Here is a 15393-nt window from a genome sequence, read left to right as displayed (position 1 = left end):
TTTGGCACGGGTACTCCCTTCTGCCCAGCCTTGTTCCAGCATGCCTGCTGTTTCCGGGTAGTGTCAACGTCACTTGAGCCACCAATACGTTGTCCTGTCGTGTTGCGGTCGGGTTAGCTGAGTCTATGATGCCTGCCGTTTAGGTGCTTCCTATGTGGGCTGTGCGGGTTCTGGTAATAAAGGCTGGTTCCGTAGTGCCAATAGGACAAGCACCCCCTGTTGGACTGTGTGTTTCGGTAACTGTGGCCTGCTCGCGGCCTTGCAACTTTGTTTATTATGGGTACCTTGTGCTACCCATCCAGGTTCCAGCACCATCATCTGGTTCTCGGCAGTGCCATTGGCCTAGGTGCCTCCTTCTCCGTATCAGAGTTCTAGCAACGTCAGCTGGTCCTTGGTAGTGCTTTGTAGCACAGGTACCTCCAGCTTAGTAACCGTGTTCCAGCACCGTCAGCTGGTCCACGGTTGTGCCATTGGCTCTTGTTCATTCTGCTGCCCCTCCGGGTTCCACCACCGTCACCTGGTCCTCGCTAGTTTAATTTGCTCTTGCAGCTTCTGCTACCCATCCGGGTTCCAGCACCGTCAGCTGGTTCTCGGCAGTGCCTTTGGCCTAGGTGCCTCCTTCTCGGTATCCGAGTTCCAGCTATGTCAGCTGGTCCTTGGTAGCGCTTTGTAGCACAGGTACCTCCAGTTTAGTAACCGTGTTCCAGCACCGTCAGCTGGTCCACGGTTGTGCCATTGGCTCTTGTTCATTCTGCTGCCCCTCCGGGTTCCACCACCGTCACCTGGTCCTCGCTAGTTTAATTTGCTCTTGCAGCTTCTGCTACCCATCCGGGTTCCAGCACCGTCAGCTGGTTCTCGGCAGTGCCTTTGGCCTAGGTGCCTCCTTCTCGGTATCCGAGTTCCAGCTATGTCAGCTGGTCCTTGGTAGCGCTTTGTAGCACAGGTACCTCCTGCTTAGTAACCGTGTTCCAGCACTGTCAGCTGGTCCACGGTTGTGCCATTGGCTCTTGTTCCTTCTGCTGCCCCTCCGGGTTCCAGCACCGTCAGCTGGTCCTCGCTAGTTCCATTGGCTCTTGTTCCTTCTGCTACCCATCCGGGTTCCAGTACCGTCAGCTGGTTCTTGGCAGTTACTCAGCCTTCTTGTACCTTCTGCTACATTTCCAAGTTCAAGCTTGTGGAAATGGTTTTTGGTTCTCACTCTGGATATCCCTGACAATGACCCTGAAGACGACGACCCTGAAGACCACACCGAAGACGAACAAAAAGATGACCCTGAAGAAGATGACCAAGAGGACAAAGAACATGAAGACAACCACCAAGATGCAGAACAACAAGAGTCAGAAGACGAAGAAGCAGAAGAACCAAAAGCAGAAGAACATTAAGCATAAGACTAAAAATCAGAGCAAAAAATATTATCTAAATTATAAGCAGAAGAAGACTAAGCAGTGTATGGGGGTGAGTCCATTCCTCCTCGTGGTGCCCCTGGAAAATGCCTGCTGCTGCAGGCCAAACTGAACGCGGACAAATCCTGTTGTAAATCTTTTGTGACAGGCAGAACGGAAGGTGTAATCTTCAAACTTTTATAGATAACAACTACAGGAATGCCTGACACAAATAAGAATATGATGAAGAAGAATAGGAAGAAGACGAAGAAGTAGAATATGAAGAAGAATAATCGCTGAATAAGAAGATGAATAATGTACAAAAAATGAATAATAGGAAGAAGGTGAAGAAGAAGAAGATGAATAAGGTGAAGAAGAAGTTGATGAAAAAGATGCTGCTACTGAGGATCATGAAGGAGAAAGTGTGGGAGAAGTAAAAAAGAAGGTGAAGAGCATGGAAGTAGTGAAACATACATATCTGACAAAATATAAAAGAGGTTAACATAGTCAATATCTTTGTAACTCCGAACATCTTGAAAAAAAAAATAATTCCTGCTATTCCATTTGATTGGGCTAAACCTCTATGCCTTTAATGTCTCCTACACCTCCCACAATACATTCTACATTATTATTAGTTGTTTTTCTTCATGTAGAATTAACCTACAAGGAAAGAAAGGTTTTTTTTAATTCCGATATTTCTGTTCCATTGACTTGAATGGGACTTCTGGGATCCGTATCGGCGATACCCGATACTTTTTTGATATCGGCCGATCCAATCCAATCCGATATTTTTCAATACCGGGTGGTATCGCTCAACACTAGTCATAATGCACATTATGCATAGATAACCCAGGAGTTTGTTGAAGGAGGCATAATAGCCATGCATGCATACAAAGCGCCACCAGGGGCAGTTAAGCCACCTTCAACAGAAATCTGCAGCTGTGTGCAGAGAGTCTAACAGCGGCCACATTCTCGACCACACATGCACATATGAAGCCGCATAAAATGAAACACAATTATATGGTCATAACCAAAAATTGCTTGGCGGTGACCAAAGTCACAGCACAAAATGAACATAAAGTGGCATGTGCAGACAATAAGGCTGCCCCCAACATATGAATGTCACACATGTATTTTATATCCGCCTCAAAAAAAAAAAAAAAATCTGGATATAAAATCATGACAAAGTGCATTTGTTCACCCATACTCACTAATATGCATAATGATCACCACTTATGAAGTGCTTAATGGATAATATATGAAAGGGCAGCGTTTGTGCACGCGCTGGTACCAGCAGTAAGCAAGGGAATAGATATGAACAATGCAAGACCCTTTTATTTTTACATTTTGCATGATGTGAGCAAATACCAAAAGAAATATAGTAAGATGAATAAATCCAAAAGAAAAAATAATAAATAAACCCACAATCTCAAAAGGGGGGCAACAAGTCCTACTAAGATATCCCTGTAATGCATAGGTAACCAACCATTCCTAATACCCCTATAATCCTGTTATATTACAAGCAAAGATATATCAAGGTGCATAAACATAAAAAAAAAAAATCAGACGATGGGTGAATAACCTGGAAGTGAACAGCCGGTGAAAGATTAGTATTCAAGAAAATTGTTAAACTAATGAATCGGATAATTTAACTAAATATATATACACACACACACACACATCTATCTGTCCAGGGTTGAAAGTCCATAAAATGCTAGGATTAATCCGGCCAAGAAATTCACCAGGAACCGAACCAATTCCAAATCATGTGAATGTGGCCGCTGTTAGACTCTGCACACAGCTGCAGATTTCTGTTGAAGGTGGCTTGACTGCCCCTGGTGGCACTTTGTATGCATGCATGGCTATTATGCCTCCTTCCAACAAACTCCTGGGTTATCTATGCATAATGTGCATGATGACTGATTACCATCTTGATGATATAGCTGCACAGATTTCTGAGCATTTCTGGATTTTTGCTCTGGGGGCAGCCCTGCTTGCCGCTTGCCTTTTTGTGCGGCCGTTGCTATGACCGCTACAGCAAACGCTCTGACCAGTCTATGCACGGCTGTCACTACCTTTGGGTCATGGATTGCCGCCTGTGGCATTGTGTGCACGCACGGCCGCCATTATTACTGCCACAGTAAAATCTCTGACCAGTGTAAGCATGGCTGATACTAGCTTTGGGCCATTAATACGTAGCGCGCATGCGCTATTGCGACGGTGACAGCATGGCCGTCATTCCGGCCTCCTACATTTATATAAACTTTTTTTTTTTCTCATGGCCGTTACCTAGACCACTACAAATAAACTTCTGCGTCTGTCCATATTTTTGTGTTTTGCAGGCAGCCTTGTTTGCAGTCTGTGGCATGATACGCGCACGTGCGGCCGTTACTATGGCCACCATGATAAACTTTCTGACCAGTGTCATACAGTGCGCATGTGCTGCTGTTAGGATGTCTGATTATTACTTCCAGCGATACAGCTGTAACGCTGGTGTGTCCACGAGTTCCAGTGTCTTTGCTGTGCATCGCTCCGCCTCTCTGATCACTGGTACAGGTATTTAAACCTACTCTTTTATACGCGTGGGGCCTGCCTACCACCCCCTTTCTTTAACCCCTTTGGGACTCTTGCTGCTCTGACCTGTGTCAGGTGGTTCTAATTTGCTCATTATGCATCCACTGCAACTTTGCAATTTCAGCCATGGTATAACCATTCTTGGGCGTCTTTTACACTAGGCAATTTCATTCTGTGGTTAGTTCCACATGCTTTAGGGCAGTTAGGATTTACAATTTTTCTTACATTATATGCTTGATATCAAGTCTGTCTTTCTGCCTTATCTTTGCCTGCAATGTACATGGCTGTCTTGCTATATAGAATTGCATGATATGTACCTGCTTATGGGTGGCTATGAATAGTCCAATATGGGCCACATCTTAGGTTCATATTACCTGTTTTTTGGGGGTGTCTGGGTCATTGGTTCTTTGTTTGTATTTTAAATGTTTTTAGCTTATTGTATCCAATATGAAATAAAGGGTTTTTTTTATTGTCTATTGGGATGTGCATACCATCATTAGCCTAGTCTTTGTCTCCATTTTTTTTTTGCTTCTCTGCTCACAGGCTAGGTATTGCACGCCACTGGAGATTGAGATATGACAGTAGTGCACCCCTCCTTTTCCATTTCATGTATCTATCCTCAGAATAGACCATCAATAACAAAGCCCTAGAGAAGTCATGGCTGTAACCAGAGCTTTTCCAGCAGCCCTACATGTCCTTCTGGTGATGGATCAGGGCCAGTAGCCCGTCAGTGTATGTTGGATCACACTTATATGCTCCGTTACCTACCTGATCCAGAATATAATTAGTGATGAATTCATTGACAGTCATCAGACTCTGCGACCATTCTGCGTCAGTGTATCTGGATCCCAGCTCTACGGGTACAGTCCGACAACCAGCCACCTTCTGGATATACTCTACACTGTAGGTATAAACACAATAAAAGGGAGCCAGACTTCTCCTGATGCAGCCTACGATCAGGTTTACTATTTTATTCGGTATTATGCAAATACTGCCTGGAAATAAAAGCCTGTGGAGTCCTGCTTTCCCCACCCACGCAGAATGATTGACAGCTCTACCTGTATACAGTCAACCCGTGTGGCCAGGGAAAGCAGGACTCACAGGCTCATTCTGCTGAACCATTTTCTGAGACCCGTAAGTGTTTCATTTTTCTTTGCGTGACAAGCTGTAGTTACCGTATATGCTCGCGTATAAGCTGAGATTTTCAGCCCATTTTTTGGGGGGCTGAAAGTCCCCCACTCGGCTTATACGCAAGTCATAAACCGGGTTTGCGGCGAAGGAAAAGCGGGGGTGCCAGATCATACTTACCCCCCGGCGTGTCTCTGCAGCCCCCTGCTTCTCCCGGTCTCAGGCTCCTTCAGCGGTCACGTGGTACCGCTCATTAAAGACATGAATATGCGCATATTCATGCATTTAATGAGCGGTACCACGTGACTGCTGAAGGGAGGAAGGGAGACCGTGGGAGAACGGGGCTGCAGAGACCGCACCTGGAGGGGGTAAGTATATTCAATATTCACCAGTCCCCGGTCCATCACTGTGCGCTAATCTGTCCTCCGCATCCTCTGGCTGTGATGTTAGGTCAGAGGGCGCGGTGACGTAGTTAGTGTGTGCCGCGCCCTCTGCCTGTACAGTCACTGACAGAGGGACCCGGAAGAGACAGAGCGGGCGCAGCGATGGACCGGGGACAGGTGAATATCGCCAGTGCCAGGGTCCTCAGCCAGAAGCAATACCAGCACCTGTCCCAGCCTGCTCAGGGCCCTGGCACCTGTCCCCCAGCAACAGAGGTGAGTATGTATTTTTTTTTAATTAGCAGCAGCAGCATATGGGGCATAATCTATGGAGCAGCATATGGGGGCATAATCTATGGAGCATCTTATGGGGGCAGCATATGGGGGCATAATCTATGGAGCATCTTATGGGGCCATAACCTTTATGGAGCAGCATTATATGGGGCATATTCTATGAAGCATCTTATGGGGCCATTATTAACCTTTGTGCAGCATTATATGGGGCGTATTTTGTATGGAACATCTTATTGGGCCCATCATGAACTGTATGGAGCATTATATGGAGCTCCTGATTCAATATGGATATTCAAAAAACATGTAACCTACTGATGTCTCTATTAATTTTACTTTTATTGGTATCTTTTTATTTTTGAAATTTACCAGCAGCTGCTGCATTTTCTACCCTAGGCTTATACGCGAGTCAATACGTTTTCCCAGTTTTTTGTGGCAAAATTAGGGGGTTGGCTTATACATGGGTCGGCTTATACCCGAGTATATACGGTACATATTTATCATTATCATTTAGGACATTTTGATCGTGTTGCAATGAATTTTTTTTTGTTTTTTTCAGAGGGAGATATGATTACTGAAAAATATAAATTCTGGCTTTCAGATATATTTTATTTTTTTTAGTGGTTCACTGTATAGGTATTTTTTTTAACTATAAGACACTTTTTTCCCAAAAATTTTTTTGGGAAAATGGGGGTACGTCTGATAGTCGGAATATACTTACAAATACTAAGAAATTTCCCCTGCTATCATCCTGCCCTAATGTGGATCTCTTTGTGCAGATTGTAGCCAAAGGATTCTTGGAAATTCCACGATATATTTCTAAAGATAATCTATCTATGGAGGAGCGGGGTCGTCAGCGCGTCTTACAAAATCTATCTGATGTTGTTTACAAACCCGCAGACAAGGGGGGAAATGTAGTTTGGCCTAAGACACTATGAGAAGGAGGCCTTTCGACAACTCAACAACAGCATCTGTTACAAAAAATTGACATTTAACCCCTTGTCTGCTTTCTCTACTAAATTAGTCTGCATTATTAATCGGGCGTGCGAGGTGGGTGCAATAACAAAAGAGCTGGCTATGGCATTGGTTGCACAGGAGCCGACCAACCCGATCTTCTACTTATTACCTAAAATCCATAAAGACGCGCAAACGCCCCCTGGTCGCCCGATTATTTCGGGCAGTGGGAACTACCTTGAACATGTTAATCGATGGATAGACTCCAAGTTACAGCCATTGGTAGAGGGGTTGCCATCTTTTTTGAAAGACACTGGAGTTGCTAAGGCGGGTAGATGGCCTGCAATTGGAGGATGATATGATGCTGGCGACAGGTGACGTAGAGTCCCTGTAGGCTGTACACCAGCTTTGATGAAGAAATACAGCGTGAGCGAAAAATCCCGGTACACCTTCTTTTGAACTTTTCAGGATATGATAGATATATATATGTATATATGTGATATTAAAATGTGTATATATATTTTGTGGTGAAATTTTGTAATATCTATACTTTTTGCCAATATTAATATACCTTGTCTTATGCTGTTTGGTATGGTGATCAGGTTTTATCTATATTATTAATTATCCTGTTTCGATAGGTGACTAGTTACTTTGATATCATATTTACTAGTTCAGTGTTATTACATTGTGTGGCTAAGTCCATTCCAGGTCCCGTTATGAACGGTTCTTTTAATAAGATGTGCACTGTCTTTTCACAGTATGTATGGAGATGTGTGTCTCCGCGCTCTCATCCTGTACGCGCATGCGGCTCGGTTGCCGCCATGCCCGCTGGCTCTCGACGTCAATTAGTGGACTAGACCCGACCAGGCTCAGCCCACCACGTGACGTCGCCGGTATCCGAGCAACAGAGTGCGTCATTTCCGGGTGGTGAGCGTCACTTCCGGCCGGGCGGCTATGCACGCTACAGCCGTGGGATATATAATGGAGAGACACAGTTTGAATGTCAAGCCCCTTGAGAAAGGAGTTGAAACGCACGTCGGGGCGGACGCGCTGGCCCTGGGACCACGGCACCCTGTACCGCCGACGCCATTAGGTAATGACCACGCAATATGCTATGAATTCCTTAATAGTCATAGGTATGAGGGACTCACAGGGTACTACTACTAGGCTAATTAACCATGTGTGAGTGCATGACACAGGGTATAGGCACTATGCCATGTGTTGTGAGTTCATTTTCTGATCCACCAGTTGTGAGTTCTCCTGCCAGGCTCCCTCTGGTGGTAACAGGAGGTAGTGAGGCTGATTTAATCAGTAGAGATTTGCCACCTGATATTGAGGATGACGATTGGACCTCAGGAATCTCAGACTGGATTTAAGACAGCCGACTCCCTATTCTGGTGCTGGTGATTCCTTCTGGCTTGTCAGGTCTTGTTTTTCAGCTCTGTTCCAGTCATTTAAAGCTAAGTTTTTCTGCTAATGTTCACACTTGATTTTGTTGGTCTATTCAGTTCTTTGTGTGGTCAGCCAGCCCCGGCTGGGGCTGTGCTGAATTTCCACTCTTATTTACCTGTATTTGCCAATTTGCTTTTTGTCCCTTATTAGATTGGCCTCTTTTTGCTCTGTCTCAGAATATTTCAGAGTGCTGATATAGTGGGAGAAGTCTAGTGACTTCAGGGTTAATTTTGCTATCAGAAGTGTTGGACATTATTTTTGTAGGGTTTTTTGCAGTTTGCAGACAGTGTCTTTCCTTTCCTTTCTAGTTAGTTTAGGCCCCATCGTTTGCTCAGCCTATTTTCCTGCCTGTGTTTGTGCTTTCATCTTGTTTCACCGTCAATACATGTGTGGGGGCTGTCTTTCCTTTGGGGTCTGCTCTGGGGCAGTTAGTTTTCCCCTTTTCTTGCTTTAGGGTGATTTAGTCCTCCGGCTGTGACGAGGCGTCTAGATTCATCGTAGGTACGCTCCACGGCTGCTGCTAGTTGTGTGTTTAGGATCAGGGATCTGCAATCTGCATAGTTACCAAACTCTCTGGTTTTCTGTGACTTAGCTTGCTTTTTTTTTTTATTAATATCAGGGACATTGAGTATATAGACTTTTTAAAAAAACGGTGCCTAAACTGTGTGCTCTCCTCAAATATAGCCATATATGGGACATACTAATTAGCGTGGTGTGTATAGTAACACTTAGTAATATAATGCGTGCTGAAGTCTTAATAATTATATGTTATAAAATGTATTGTAGTACCCACTATGCCCATTTGTTTCACCTGTGGTGCCTGTTACCCCGGACCTAAGAGTCTTTGAGTGTTTTGAGCGATTCACACTTTACACTGCTCTATCTGTACCAGTAATTGGTAATATGATTTTAATCTTGTATTAATAAAATTGTGTTTTATACATGACTAGTTTGCCCTTTGATCATCTTTCTTTATGCAGTCCTTACAAATACTGTAGTATAGGAGTAACCCCGGCACACTAATAACATGAAAGTAAAGTCTTCTCAACGACAGTCTTTAATTGTTGTGATTTTATTGATTGTGAAAAAAAGGGTGGTGTTACAATCCAAAAAAGGGTGGTGTTACAATCCAACGTTTCAGCTCTACTTCTCGAGCTTTCATCAGGGATATGACTAGATCCTTGGTTTTGAGGTGTGTGTATAAGTGGTATAGGTTTGCCTTTGTAATCCAGCTGCTGGAACGGTACCTATAGTAACCACGATGTGTAGGGTCAGCACGTGACTCCCGTCCTTGTGTCCTAAATCTAGTCAGGTGTGGAGGAGGCCGGCCTCCTCCACACCTGACTAGATTTAGGACACAAGGACGGGAGTCACGTGCTGACCCTACACATCGTGGTTACTATAGGTACCGTTCCAGCAGCTGGATTACAAAGGCAAACCTATACCACTTGTATAAGGTGTGTATACACACCTCAAAACCAAGGATCTAGTCATATCCCTGATGAAAGCTCGAGAAGTAGAGCTGAAACGTTGGATTGTAACACAACCCTTTTTTGGATTGTAACACCACCCTTTTTTTCACAATCAATAAAATCACAACAATTAAAGACTGTCGTTGAGAAGACTTTACTTTCATGTTATTAGTGTGCCGGGGTTACTCCTATACTTTAGTCTTGTTTTTTCCCAGAGCACCTAAGTTGGGGTTTGAGCCTGTCATATCTATTTTATACTTACAAATACTGTGGCGGCAGCAGGAGTCGGGCGTTTCTGTGGCGGTCCGAGGCTGATCACATTCTCTTCCCAGGCTGCTGCTGGCTTGTGTATCAGGTTCAGCGGTGGTGCTATGTGGTGCGGGGGGCTCCACCGGCATTTTGCGAAAGCCTGGAATCCCCGTGTATCCATTGCTGCGATGCGGTGGCCTCCGGGAAAATGGCCGCCAGTGGCGGCGCATGCTCAGATTGAGATCTCGGGATGAGATCTGGTTGCTGATATCTCAATTTTAGCCATTTTCCTAGAGGCCACCGCATCGCAGCAATGGAAATGCGGGGCCTCCGGGCTTTCACAAGATGCCGGCAGAGCCCACCGCACCACAGAGAACCAACGCCGAACCTGCCGCGCCAGCCTAGGATGGGATTTCTCGGAGGCCACGCCATCACAGCAATGGATATGCGGGGCCTCCGAGCTTTCCCCAAGATGCCGCCAAAGCCTCGAGCACCACCGCCAAACCTGCCGCACCAGCTTGGGATGAGATTTCCCGGAGGCCACCGCACCTGCCGCACCATCCAGGGATGGAAGTCATATCGCCGGACCACTGTACACCCCCTGTGATCCCGCTCCACCAAAGCTGCTGATCCCCCAACCCACCCCAGTAAACTGAATTCGGACTGTAGACTAAGACAGATCCCCATTTGGCACATTATTCCTATTTTCCTTCTGAAAATTTGAGGCGAGTCTTATGGTCTGGTGCATCTTATAATACGAAAAATATGGTAATTATATTTTCACAGATCAGTCTTGTGATACCCAATATATGTTCATTTTTAAAAACATTTTTTTTTATCTATTCTCACTTCGTTTTTTAGCCCGTTTTAACCTGCAACAATTTTATAGTTTGCACTATATACTTTTCAGCAGGGCTGTGGAGTCGGAGTCGTGCTCATTTTGGTGGAGTCGGAGTCGGTATAAAATGGACCGACTCCTAAAATCTAATATATAAAGCTCAATGAGTGTGTGTGTGTATGTCCGGGATTGGGATCTGCTATGTTGTGACGCGAAATTTTAACCCCGCACGTTCCAATTCACCAAACAATTTTACCCCTATGTACATAATCGGGAAAAATGATAATTACTTACTGGTAATCTGATTTTCCAGAGCCATGACAGCACCGCAGACATGAGAGATGGTATCCCCCCCCAGGAAACAGAAAACCTGTAGCAGAGACATAAGAAGGGGGGGGGCACCTCTCTTCCTCAGTTTGTTTCAGAGTATGCAAGGGTAACTGCCTTATTAGTTTACATACATGTTATATAACAGTGTCACTAATATTCACCATCTTTTTCCTTTATTATTTATTTATTTCCTTAATATATTTTTTCCACATAGATTTACATATCCAGATACAATTTTAAATTTTCTGGTGCACCACACAACCATCACCAAGATAGGGCAGGATCAATGCGGAGCTGTCATGGCTCTGGAAAATCAAATTACCGGTGAGTAGTGTTGAACATTCCGATACCGCAAGTATCGGGTATCGGCCGATACTTGCTGTATCGGAATTCCGATACCGACTTCCGATATTTTTTCAATATCGGAATTCGGCATCGGAATCGGAAGTTCAGTTGATTGACGGCCTGACGTCATCATGATGCGCGGTGTGTGCGCATCATGATGCGCCGTCATTTCGGGCCTTCCGGGGGTCTCTGCCGGCCTGCCGGGGGGCTGTGCCGGCCTGCCGGGGGGCAGTGTGGACTGCCCGGGGTCTCTGCCGGCCTGCCGGGGGGCTGTGCCGGCCTGCCGGTGGTCTGTGCACCCTGTGGGGGTCTGTACCGGCCTGCCGGGGGGCTGTGCCGGCCTGCCGGGGGGCTGTGCTGATGTCCGGGGGTCTGTGCAAGCATCGTCCGATGGGACTACAAGTCCCATCGGGCGATGCCTGCTACCATGACAGTGATTGACACATTAGCCAATGATGGGACAGTAGTAGTCCCATCATCCGGCTAATGTGTTAAATGTTAAAAAAAAAAAAAAAAATACTACATACATACTACATGCATGCTACATACATACTACATGCTACATACATACTACATATATACTACATACATACTACATACATGCTACATACATACTACATGCATGCTACATACATACTACATGCTACATACATACTACATGCATGCTACATACATACTACATACATACTACATACATGCTACATACATACTGCATGCTACATACATACTACATACATACTACATACATACTACATGCATGCTACATGCATACTACATATATACTACATGCATGCTACATACATACTACATGCTACATACATACTACATGCTACATACATACTACATATATACTACATACATACTACATACATGCTACATACATACTGCATGCTACATACATACTACATACATACTACATACATACTACATGCATGCTACATACATACTACATACATACTACATGCATGCTACATACATACTACATGCATGCTACATGCATGCTACATACATACTACATGCTACATACATACCACATACATACTACATACATGCTACATATATACTACATGCATGCTACATACATACTACATATATACTACATGCATGCTACATACATACTACATACATACCACATATATACTACATACATACAATACATACATAGACATACAGTGCAAATAACATAGAGTAACATACTTACCAATACTTGTCACATTGTTCCCCGAAGCCATTGTCTTTCCGGAATAAATATTAACATAACAAACCACAAAAATACTCACCCACGATCCGAAGCAGTCCACGAGTGTGTCCCACGACGATCTTGGGTAGAGAACTGCAGCATCAGATGATGCTGCCGTTCTCTACGGGCTGCAGGAATCCAATGACGGAAGGTAGGTATCCTTCCGCACTGTATTCCTCCGCCACTTAAAAAAAAAAAAGTCCCTAGTCTCACTTTATGCCATTGCTGCGTGGGAATTTCCCACACAGCAATGGCATAAAGTGAGACTAGGGACTTTTTTTTTTTTTAAGTGGCGGAGGAATACAGTGCGGAAGGATACCTACCTTCCGTCATTGGATTCCTGCAGCCCGTAGAGAACGGCAGCATCATCTGATGCTGCAGTTCTCTACCCAAGATCGTCGTGGGACACACTCGTGGACTGCTTCGGATCGTGGGTGAGTATTTTTGTGGTTTGTTATGTTAATATTTATTCCGGAAAGACAATGGCTTCGGGGAACAATGTGACAAGTATTGGTAAGTATGTTACTCTATGTTATATGTACTGTATGTCTATGTATGTATTGTATGAATGTATTGTATGTATGTAGTATATATGTGGTATGTATGTAGCATGTAGTATGTATGTAGTATGTATGTAGCATGCATGTAGCATGCAGTATGTATGTAGCATGCATGTAGTATATATGTAGTATGTATGTAGCATGTAGTATGTATGTAGCATGCATGTAGTATATATGTAGTATGTATGTAGCATGTAGTATGTATGTAGCATGCATGTAGTATATATGTAGCATGCATGTAGTATGTATGTAGCATGCATGTAGTATGTATATGGTATGTATGTAGCATGTAGTATGTATGTAGCATGCATGTAGTATATATGTGTTATGTATGTGGTATGTATGTAGCATGCATGTAGCATGCATGTAGTATGTATGTAGTATGTATGTAGTATATATGTAGTATGTATGTAGCATGTAGTATGTATGTAGTATGTATGTAGTATGTATGTAGCATGCAGTATGTATGTAGCATGCATGTAGTATATATGTAGTATGTATGTAGCATGTAGTATGTAGCATGCATGTAGTATATATGTAGTATGTAGCATGTAGTATGTATGTAGTATATATGTGTTATGTATGTAGCATGTAGCATGCATGTAGCATGCATGTAGTATGTATGTAGTATATATGTGGTATGTATGTAGCATGCAGTATGTATGTAGCATGCATGTAGTATATATGTAGTATGTATGTAGCATGTAGTATGTATGTAGTATGTATGTAGTATGTATGTAGCATGCAGTATGTATGTAGCATGCATGTAGTATATATGTAGTATGTATGTAGCATGTAGTATGTAGCATGCATGTAGTATATATGTAGTATGTAGCATGTAGTATGTATGTAGCATGCATGTAGTATATATGTGTTATGTATGTAGCATGTAGCATGCATGTAGCATGCATGTAGTATGTATGTAGTATATATGTGGTATGTATGTAGCATGTAGTATGTATGTAGTATGTATGTAGTATATATGTAGTATGTATGTAGCATGTAGTATGTATGTAGTATGTATGTAGTATGTATGTAGCATGCAGTATGTATGTAGCATGCATGTAGTATATATGTAGTATGTATGTAGCATGTAGTATGTAGCATGCATGTAGTATATATGTAGTATGTAGCATGTAGTATGTATGTAGCATGCATGTAGTATATATGTGTTATGTATGTAGCATGTAGCATGCATGTAGCATGCATGTAGTATGTATGTAGTATATATGTGGTATGTATGTAGCATGCAGTATGTATGTAGCATGCATGTAGTATATATGTAGTATGTATGTTGCATGTAGTATGAATGTAGCATGTATGTAGTATGTAGTATGAATGTAGCATGTATGTAGTATGCATGTTGTATGTATGTAGCATGTAATTTTTTTTTTTTTTTTTTTTACATTTAACACATTAGCCGGATGATGGGACTACTACTGTCCCATCATTGGCTAATGTGTCAATCACTGTCATGGTAGCAGGCATCGCCCGATGGGACTTGTAGTCCCATCGGACGATGCCTGCACAGACCCCCGGAGCCTGCACAGACCACCGGCAGGCCGGCACAGCCCCCCGGCAGGCCGGCACAGCCCCCCGGCAGGCCGGCACAGCCCCCCGGAGCCTGCACAGACCACCGGCAGGCCGGCACAGACCACCGGAGCCTGCACAGACCCCCTGGCAGGCCGGCACAGCCCCCCGAAAGGCCCGTACAGACCCCAGAGAGGCTGTACAAGGGCAGGAAAGGGTTTTTCTTATTCCGATACCGGAAGTCCCATAGACTTGAATGGGACTTCCGGTATCGGAATCGGCGATACCGATACTTTTTTTAAAGATCGGCCGATACCATCCGATACGATACTTTGAAGTATCGGACGGTATCGCTCAACTCTACCGGTGAGTAATCATCATTTTTTCCCTTCCCCATGACAGCACCGCAGACATGAGAGGAAAGATAGAATAGACTCCTAGGGTGGGAAAACAGCAGACAACACTTTTCTCCCAAAGGCCAGATTTGAGGGCCCTAGGTCTAGTCTATAGGTGTCGGAAGAAAGTGGATGGTGAGGACCATACTGCTGCTTTACAGATTTGCTCAACCGAAGCATTTGCCCTTTCAGCCCAGGACGTGGCTATGGCTCTTGTAGAGTGAGCTGTTACACCCAGTGGGGGAGTCTGATCTAAAGAAGAATAAGCCAGTG

The 15393-nt window shown here is 44.0% G+C and overlaps 1 protein-coding gene across 1 annotated transcript in view; it reads right to left on the bottom strand.

Moving 5' to 3' along the window:
• LOC141057129 (lysine-specific demethylase 8-like) overlaps positions 1 to 15393 on the bottom strand; it is a 51978-nt gene that overhangs the window by 17893 nt on the left and 18692 nt on the right. Inside the window, exon 4 of the mRNA XM_073553675.1 lies at positions 4725 to 4857. Coding sequence (XP_073409776.1) covers positions 4725 to 4857 — 133 coding nt within the window. The remainder of the gene's footprint in view (positions 1 to 4724; positions 4858 to 15393) is intronic.

The sequence above is a fragment of the Dendrobates tinctorius genome, unplaced genomic scaffold, assembly GCF_039654945.1.
Source record: "Dendrobates tinctorius isolate UK_male_01 unplaced genomic scaffold, ASM3965494v1 ptg000202l, whole genome shotgun sequence".
Classification (NCBI taxonomy): domain Eukaryota; kingdom Metazoa; phylum Chordata; class Amphibia; order Anura; family Dendrobatidae; genus Dendrobates; species Dendrobates tinctorius.
The sequence above is the reverse complement of the archived record's forward strand: the minus strand, read 5'-3'. Positions and strand labels throughout refer to the sequence as shown.